The 10551-nt window shown below is 36.5% G+C and overlaps 1 protein-coding gene across 1 annotated transcript; it reads left to right on the forward strand.

Moving 5' to 3' along the window:
* The first annotated feature begins 6349 nt into the window (after window positions 1–6349).
* On the forward strand, window positions 6350–7524 carry LOC145292786 (uncharacterized). The gene is made up of 2 exons (XM_080138825.1): window positions 6350–6781; window positions 7054–7524. The coding sequence occupies exons 1-2, from the start codon at window positions 6350–6352 to the stop codon at window positions 7522–7524; spliced, it is 903 nt and encodes a 300-aa protein (XP_079994951.1).
* Window positions 7525–10551: the final 3027 nt, after the last annotated feature.

Below are 10551 nucleotides of genomic sequence, written 5' to 3' on the forward strand. Positions count from 1 at the left end.
TCCATTTTTAGATGAGCTTTACACTTAATTTATATTTCGTACCTGGTTTAGAATAATAGAAACTATATTCGCATGTTAGATTTTGATCCTTAATTTTGATTATAAGAATTCTAGCTATTTAACTCTACAGTAAAATTTGATCCTAGCATCCGATGATCCTTATTGTTGTAAAAAGGTATACCTCAGTTACGTTAAAGGCCTGATAGCAGAAATCTATTCTTGTGAAGGCATTACTGTATGGCATCAAGTCTTTTATTCAAAATTTCCTTTTTAGAAGTCATTATGTAAATGCTTCCAATAAACATAGATTGCACCTTTGTGATTTCCCGGGGCTGTACCTCCTCACCCTGTCTACTACTGACCATTTTAATTCAAAGTTTTCATTATTTCTGTTAAGTTCCTTTACCCAATCACCTAATACAATTATATTCCTATTTTTGTTTTTATTTTAAATGCTTATTTTGTAAACCCCCTCCCTGCTATCGTTTACGCCATCCCTATTAGTTTCTATCTCAGGTGTTTTTTAATGATACTACGTGGTGTCTATGTGTGTCCTTAAACACTGTTCCCGTGGCTCCAAGATATATCTTCTTAGTGTTGTCGGTGTTTATCTCGCATTCATACACTTTTACCGAGGTTTATCATTTCCCATCCAACGGACAATTTCTAGGTATTCTGCTATTATATTTTCTGTTTAGAATACTTTCGTTTGATGCTAGTTAGTTATTGTTCCTCATTTTGCTAATTTTTCTATTGTTGGAGTTGATTTTAGTGTGAGTTATGTTTCTGGGCGTTTAGAAAGATAGTTTTACAATATACTTAGGTATATAATTTTGATATGCTCGCTGAATGGTTGATTGAACCAAACCTGTCTCTTGCGTCTATTTCTCTTATTTATGGTACCACCCTCATCCTTACCTCTTCTGCTGTTATTATGGGCACCACCGTTCTTATTATTTTGATCATTTTCAACGTTTCCGTTATTGATCGATGTTTTTTTTCTAGCTCTCATTGCCATGTTATACGAGGTTAATTATTTTAATCAGAAAGATCCAGACCGTGCTGCGGTGGCTTACGCAACAAATTAAGACTATAAATTATGTTTTTAATCTTAAAAATAATGTTTTTTACCCATGAGTTTAACCCATATCTGTTATTAATCACTTATGCTGCTCATGTCTTATAATTCTTGTGTTGTATTCTTGGGTATCTAAATAAAATAGTATATATCCACTAATTATTATTCTGACAGTAAAACCACCCACAAGCTACAAATGTGTTACACTCCTATAATATGTCTACTCCTGCATTTATGGATAAAAAAACATTTAGGACAGGGAGTAAAATGTGAAAAGAAGGTAATCAGCATGGATTCTACCAACTTCAGATGTCAGATGACAAAATCAATTAAACGAAGCCCGATTACATTTTAAGATATGATTATAAAATTCTCATTCGAAGCACATATTAAAAACAATGACCATATATAAAAATGGATTCTACCAAGCATGGATTCTACCAACTTATGATGTCAGATGACAAAATCAATTACACTAATTTTCAGCCCCCAAATTGCTAATTTAATTTTTAATAAAAAATAGCTCTCTATCTTAAAAAAAGTGTAAGTTACGACGCGGACAGCTTTTAAATATAGTTATTTAATCAGTCTATCTATCTATCTATCTATCTATCTATCTATCTATCTATCTATCTGTCTCTCTTTCTCTCTGTCTGTCTGTCGCTCTCTCTCTCAATATATATATATATATATATATTCAGATTTTTCTGCAAAAGTTTTACAAGAGTTTTACTTGGAAAAAAGAATAAAAGTGTACAAGACGCAGCGACATTTTCGATATATAAATATTTTGTGCTGTGCATGTAACCTGATGAGAATAGTTTTTGTTTAATGACATAACATCGTAGGGGTCTTATAAATATTGAATCTCGTTTAACGTTTTGTCGAATTGATCGCCCAGGTCATAAACAGAATAACTGACATTTTCTGGATCCATGCTGTTTATATGTCGTTTTGAAATCATCGAACTCGGAATCTGCGCCTTTGTTTTACTAATTTTATACGAGACTCATATTTATATTTTATTTTTTGTTTACAAAGAACGTTGTTTGTGTCGTTCGCCAGGAAACGTCTGGCAGAAATGTATCAGTCAAATAACGTTGTTTATCTTTACTAATAAAAGTTTCATATTGCAATTTTTTTTTTTTTTACATATATGTAAGGATATGTCGGTCTAAAACAATTACGTATCAAAATTAGAAATTAAATTATATAGGTATGAACAATATTCCTTTTTAATTTCTATTTTTGTCTATATATACTTTTTTCAGTTTGTAATATTGAACATTTTGTGTCGGAAAGAGACATGTATTTTTAGGCATCTTATACGTGTGTTGCTGTATAAAAGAAGAACGTTAAAACAAAGAAACAAAATATTATGCGAACATTTTCTTTAAAAAATACGATTTTGGAGTTGCGTTAGTTTCATAGATTTCATATATGCAAACGATACGATTTCGTGTAGAAAATTGTTTGTTTGTTTTTGTTTATTTGGATCAGATATAATTCATCAATATGTGTAGCAGCTATTAATTTGATTTATGTGAGATTTAAATCAAGACGTACATGAAATATACCAAATATTTTTAATGAATTTTTTAGACATCTTATGTAGACATCGTAATGGAATCATTTCAAGCTCAAACTTTAAATACGCCGAAACAGTAAAATATGAAGCCATTACAAAAATAATCCTTGACTTAAAAAACACGTTTATTCATAAAGAGTAAAACAGTAAAAAAATCTGAATGCGAGTCTTTGCCATAGATCTACGTGTTGATATTATTTTTACTTGTACAGCACGCATTTTTATATCTTTTTTAGATCAGCAGGTTTTATAATTAATATTGACTTGCCGAGGGTAGGTCGTTGGGGACGAAAGAAGTGCTGGTAGCTGTGACCAACACAGCCGGTGGTCCGTTAATCAAAGAACTTGAGTGCCTATTCCTTACAAGTTAAATAGACTTTCCAGTCACGTGTGAATCTCGTTGACTGAGAGTTGGAGTAGATAAAAAGGGGTTGCCGCTCTACTGTTGTTGTAGTAGTTGTTGCTGTCTTTTAGACACATTAAACTTCGACAATCGTAACCCATTTGTTACTTTTACAAGGAAAGACTGCTTGTAAGCAACGTCAACATTACGTTGCAAGACTTAACCCGTCTTTTCTCCCCCTTCCCCCTACTAGTCGCTATGCTAATTCCGACACAATGCAAGGAAACGACTTTATTTATATTTAAATGACTGTCTGTTTTTTATCCGCGTCAGTAACGCATGTGGTTTTTTATAAAACAGTAATGGTCGTCATCTAATTCTTTTCCGTTTTACAATGCATACATTGAAACGACATTGATTGTTCCTCTTTGGAGTTGGATTATTCTAGTGTTCAACGGAATTTATAACATGAATGATTAAGTCTCAATGGAGGACCTTAAGCTGAAACAAGAACTTCTTCAAATAAAAATACTAACTACCCTGGAAGGGTTAGAAAAGGAAGAGAAGAGGTCGGAAGAAGTGCTTTCTCTATTTAAGCGAGAAATAGATGACTGGTTGGAAGAGCTTGAGGGTTTCTGCTTTGGCATAGAGGAACACTTGGCTGCAAGAGGAGAAGCAGAAGCATTGGCGAGCTTAAGTCTAGCTTCGTTCCGCTTTAGATATGGAGCGTGACAGCGTTTAAGTTCTCTGCGGAAAGCTGACCAGAGTGAACAGCCAGCAGTTACCTCGAGGGAAGATGTTGGCTCAACCTCTAGTCATGGCAACCCGGTTACTCCGGAAAATGAGAGATCGCCACCCTTCAAACCAACAGCCCCTACTTCATTTTCTGTGGACCCATTTAAAATAAAGTAGAAGGGACCAGCTTTGATGGGAAGGACTTCGACACCAACAAGAGGAGCTTCAAGGACTTCTTGACAAAGTTCGAAAATTGTGGCAGGTCCATAACATCAAACACGGAAAGACTATATATTTTGAGGTGCTCCTTGGAAGGTAGAGCCCTCCAACTTATAAATCATCTCTTACCCTCTGAAGATAGTTACGCTATTGCCCTTAAGCTATTAAAGGACCAATATTTGGACGAGGAGGAGATAAGAAGTGAAATAATTAAGAAAGTATTAAATTTCAAGTTAGATAATCCCAAACACCTAGAAGGGTTAAAACATTTTATGATAACGACTCAGGCGGATATGTGGGAGCTAAGATCCTCGTATAGTTGTGACTTATATGACGATAAGCTAGCTGGAGCAATAATAATAGCACAAGTGTTATTTGCTAAATTCACACCCGAAGTAAAGGGACAACTCTTACGAATCTCTGGGACTACCTACACAACATTGTCCACACTATTGAAGGAAACACCAAGAATAGTGAAACAAATGCTAGTTGTCAGACATCCGATCAACGTACTGATGTGTAAACCTAGGCTTCAACCTAAGATTAAGCCAGAGGAGATGATCGATACCTCGTCTCGAGGTAAGATGCGACTTTTACAAAAGCAATAAAAATTTGTCTAAGGAATGTGGCAACTATACGACCCATGAAGCCAGGATAACACGGTGTAGCGGGCTGCGTCTTTGGGTTTGGTGTGCCTAAAGAGATCTCACTTGGTGAATATGTGTCCATTAAGGACATCAAGAAACATTTCGTGCCATAGTTGCAACTCTAAAGGGCATATGACTGCTATGTGCTAAACTGTTACGAGTAGTATGCAGGTTGATACCTGCCTACATACAAAACACGATAATGCATTCCTTTCTCCCATAATTGAAATAATAGCGCAAAGAGGAGATAAAAAAGTGAATGTAAACTGCCTGTTAGACCTTGACAGTCCAATAACTTATTTGGACTCTTTCATTTTGAAGAAGCTAAATTGCCTCTCCTTCGCAAAGGATGAAATAATGGAAGTAAAGACCTTTGTAGGAAAGATTCCTAAAACCTTTAATAAAAGCTCGTTGGGATTGAATTTGATGCCCGGCCAAACACATACTCTTCAGATTCTTGCGACCAATTTGAGATTGTCTTACAAACTTGAACGACATTCTCAGATTCTTGGAAATTTAAAGAATCACAAACTGGCTGCAAAGTTTAATGCAAAGGAGGATTTGGTTACTATAGATGGGTTAGTAGGACTCGACGCAATTCAGTACCTGTAACCTTTAAAGATAGTCCCTTGCATGTATGGAGCAGCATTCGAGACCCAAAAAGGACCTATCCCCTTTGGAAACAGGTGGTTTTCTTATATAAACACCAGATTAAAAACCCAAAAACAACACCGATTAATTTTGCAGAGGTGTAAGCGAAAGCTCCACCACTTCCATCTTCCAGAATCAACTACGTGGTTCATCCAGAGGAATCCTACCCAGACCCTCTAAAAAATTGGTTTGAAGAGAGTAGTGTCCAACGAGGGTTGGAAAACATGTTCAACCTTGAATCTATTGGATTACCCATTGACGAGAAATCCTCCACCTTGAATGAAGAGAAGCTTAAGTAGTTTTAAGATTCCATCACATACAAAGATGGTGTCTATCATGTACAACTACAGTGGTATGAAGATAAAGTCAAATCGGTAACTTCTAATTACAATGCTGCTATTCGGGCGCTATAAAAGGTTAATTAGGATCTGGAGAAGAAACACTTGTATAACCAGTATCTGCCAGTTTTTCAACAACAAGAAGACGAGGGTATTATCGAAGAAATAATTGTGCCTTCTGAACAATTTAAATACTATATATGGATTCCCCATAGGCCAGTGCTAAACCTAACAGATCAGACTACTACCAAGGTGATACCGGTATGTAATTGTTCTTATAAACATAAGGGCTCAGTATCATTGAACGAAGCAGCATATCCTGGAGTGAACCTGATGAGCGACATGTTAAAATTGATGATCCGATTCCGAACAAACCGATATGTCTTGTTGGCTGACATCAGAAAAGCATTCCTGATGATTCGTCTGGCATGAAAAAAAGGATCGTAATCGGTTTTACTTTTTTCTGAAGAAATGTGAAAAGGTACATTGCTACAGGTACAAAACCCTTATTTTTGGCTTCAATTCAAGCCCTTTTATTTTAAATTACGTGTTAAAGTTTCTCGCAGAGAAATGTCCTTTGGATGGATGGTCGTAGGCACTGAAATCCAGTTTTTATGTTGACAACCTAGTTAAAACTGCGAATAATGTAGAAAATCTATCTGATTTGTATATCTCTGCGAGAGAGCTCTGCAGAAGGGAAATTTTAATTTACAGTCTTGCAATTCCAACTGTGTAACACTCCAAAAGAAAATGGAGGCAGATGGAACGTTATCAGGATTCGACTCTGGTTGGAAAAAGGTGCCGGGGTATCAATATGACCCTGTCCAAGATTCTATAAGAGTATCCACACCATCATGCGACTTGGAGGCATCAACTAAGAGGAAAATAATATCGGAAACCTCAAACGTATTTGATCCTTTGAATCTACCTGTGACAGTGCGAGATCGTTTATTGATGAGAGAAATATGGAGACAAAAACTGAATTGGGATAATATTGTTCCTCAAGGTATGAGTTCAGCTTGGAGAACGTTGGCAAAAGATTTATCAGCGTTAGACTCTGTATCTTTCCCCAGGAGGGTTATAGATGAAGGAAAGGATACAAAATTATTCTTTTTCTGTGATGCGTGCAAAGCCGCATATGGGTTTGCGGTATATGCTGTACAGGATGGAAATTCATCCTTGGTATTTGCCAAACCTAAAATAGCTCCTTTGTAGGGAAAATCCCTCCCAGCGTTGGAACTTCTAGCAGTATTCTAGCAATTAAATGCTTCCCTTTTATAAAAGAGTACGTAAAGGACATTCCTATAAAATACATCTATGTAATCATAGATGGTCAGGTAGTTCTGTCCGTGATTTTGGCTGACTTCGTCCAAACGAAAAATGTATTTGTACGGAATAGTTTGCAGGACATAGCTCTAATATCTGAGAAAGTTAAAACTGATTTTAACATAAAGATAAACTTTCAGCACACTTCAACAGATGGCAACCCGGCCGATTACATCACCAGAGGTTTGATTATCAAGAAATTTATGGAAAAGTTTTCTCTTTGGAATGAGGGACCGAACTGGATAAGTCAAGAAGAATCCTCCTGGTGTCATCGTGAGTTGGGTTGCCTTTCTAAAGTTCAAATGGAGCGCATTGGCGCTTCAGTAAATTATGCCGCAGAGAATGAAGTGGCTACATCAGAAGTCAAATTGATCAGTGTAACTTCACTGATATTCAAGTTCATCAACAAGTTAAAAAAGATGGAGATGGATCCTGAGTTACAAGCAAATGCCTACCTGATCAAGACAATGCAAAAACAATCCTTTTCAAGGGAGTTTGACTTTTTGTTGGACCCTGGAGGAAATAGCATGCCTAAACTGGTGAATAATTTTAATCTCTTTTTGGACTCAAGGGCATTATACGATCGATGGGAAGAATAGGAAAATCAGAATATCACTCATATGGGTCCAAAATCCTATTTTATTGGGAAAAGAGCATTATCTAACAATATTGATTATTCAAGAATACCACGAAAGAAGCCAACACTTAGGCTTGGCCACAACATTGAATGAAATACGATTGGCAGGTTACTGGATACCACAAGCCAGACAGGCTGTTAAAAATGTGGTTAGTACTTGTGTGAAATGTAAACGCTATAATGTCGTTTCCTTTTCAATACCAAATTCGACCAACTTACCAGCCCCTCGAGTGAATTTTGTCAGGCCCTATCTACATACCGGTGTGGATTTTACCAGCCATATCTATGTTAAAGGACAAGAAAAAACTATAAAATGTACATTCTTCTATATACATGTCTGAGTATATGGGCTGTACATTTGGAACTGGTTCCGGATATGACTGTGAACTCATTTATTCAAGCATTCATTAGGTTCACGAACGGGAATAGAATCCCTACACACTTTATTCGGATAATGGTCGCACATTTACCGCTGCTGCCAGAATCATTAACCGGGGCATGATAGCGGACGAATTCAAGGAAAGATTTAGCCCATATGACTTAAAACATTGCACAATTCCACTGTTTTCACCTTGGTACTGTGGTAGTTGGGAGAAGTTTATCAAGACCATACAATCTTGCTTATATAAAGCAATAGGAAGAGATAAAGTAGACTATTTTGGTCTACTATTTTGTCTGATGTGCAAAGGGCAGGAAATAACCGCCCCCTTACATATAGGAGCTCTGAGGATGCTGATCTGAATGTCTTAATCCCTAACTCTCTCATAAATGCGAATGTTGGCCAGGGACTAATAATGCGGTTGGAAAATCGGGACCTGGAAGCGATCGAACCTGTTAGTTGAAATGTCTTGATTCAAACCCTGCGTTCCCAGGAAGAAAGCCTGACTAAATCTAGGAAGGTTTGGAATGAGGACTATTTATTTAGTATCAGAGAAAGAGCAATGAGCTTGGCTGATTGTTCTTTTGAGGATGAAGTAAAACCAGGAAATATAGTGCTCATAAAAATCCCTCTGAAGACAAGCCCTTTTTTGTCCCTAGGTGAAGTTCTACAGATAATCCAAGGGCGTGATGAATTGGTGCGCATGGTGAAGGTGAGGAAAGGGAATGGAGCTATAGACACATACTCTATCAAGCATCTCTTTCCTCTGGAAATCTCTCAACGTCCTGGAGAACCTGACCTGATAGGCATAGAACCATCGAGTTCACAAGATATAAGCCAGGACCCTCAACGGAGAGAGAGTACTATAATTTAGATATGTCCTAGCTGTAACAGACCTGAGGATATACGACCTATGATAGCCTGCGATAGATGCAATGACTGGTTTCACTTCAGCCGTGTGAGTCTGACTGAAGCACCACCAGAAGATAAACAATGGTTCTGCCCGACTTGCAATCCTCAGGGAGTTGTAAATGGTAGACCCAGTTTATTAGGAGTCATAACAAACTGTTTTATTCTCTTAAATATGTCTTTCTTTTGTGAGGAATGTGTGAGAATTTTGAATTGGTTGACTTGCCGAGGGTAGGTCGGTGGGGAAGAAAGGAGTGCTGGTAGCTGTGACCAACACAGCCGGTGGACCATTAATAAATGAACCTGAGTGCCTATTCCTTACAAGTTTAATAGACATTCCAGGCACGCGTGAATCTCGTTGACTGAGAGTTGGAGTAGATAAAAAGGGGTGACCGCTCAACTGTTGTTGTTGTAGTAGTTGTTGCTGTCTTTTAGACAAATTACACTTCGACCATCGTTACCCATTTGTTACTTTTACAAGGAAAGACTGCTTGTAAGCAACGTCAACATTACGTTGCAAGACATAAACCGTCTTTTCTTCCCCTTCCCCTCTACTCGTCGGTATGCTAATTCCGACAATATATATGAGAGAGAGGAACACTTATCTCGGCATACGTACACTTCACTTGTCACTGGCATTTAAACATGTAGAATCAGGAGAGGTGGGGCTGGTTATTGCACACCTCCTACCACAAAAACCTTAATACACGAATACAGATACAGATACATAAAAGATAAAAAAAAACGTAAAAAAAATAAAAAAACACAAAATAAAAGCATGAACAACAACATCGAACACACGGGAGAAACAAATATGTATATATATATATATACTATCTATATATATATATATAATATTTAATACAAACCAATATAAAACATACATATATATATATATATATATATATATATATATACTAGCTGCACCCTGCCACGCGTTGCTGTGGCTCAAATTGGCGCAATGGAAAACAGTTTCAAAATTAGAAAAAGCATGTTCTTATAGGTTTAATTTTAAATTTTGCATTGGTACACAGTTTTTGTTGTTCCATTTTCTTAGCTGATATATAGATTTTCCAGTTTGGTGACTCTTGAATACGTAACATAAATGTTCCATGTGAAAAAAACAGTCAGTGTCTAAATTGTAAAGAGAGTTCCCTGTGCTTTGTTGATAGTTATTGCAAATGACAATAAAATTGAAAAGTGCAATTTCCTAAAGTGTAATGATGTATCCGGTGGAATTATAGGAATGCATGGAATGAAGATATATTCATCTGTGAAAGGTCTTGTTAAGATTGTTGTTTCTATGATATTGTTTGTTAATTTTTTTTACTGCAAGCTATGTGCCATTGCAAAGGTTGGATTGGTTTATATTTTACAACATGATAATTTGTACACCAAATTTCAGTTGCAATACATGCGATGGCATCCCTGGCAAATATAGCTGTTGGATAATTACCCACTTTATCTACTTTCACAACAGTGTCGATGGATTTGTATTTGAATACCTCACTTGGAATTTTACATTGAATAATAGCGTTAAGTTCATGGCCATCTTTTTATTGACCTGCAAGAAAAGCTCATTCACTCAGTCAAATGGGATTCTTATAATTTGAATATCTGCAAAAACCTTTTGAACTAACTATTCTTTTGATGAAATAAAATTACAGAAATTACAGAAGTATAAATGTCAAAGAATTTTGC

This window comes from Euprymna scolopes, chromosome 14 (assembly GCF_053919585.1).
Source record: "Euprymna scolopes isolate OS-2025 chromosome 14, ASM5391958v1, whole genome shotgun sequence".
Classification (NCBI taxonomy): domain Eukaryota; kingdom Metazoa; phylum Mollusca; class Cephalopoda; order Sepiida; family Sepiolidae; genus Euprymna; species Euprymna scolopes.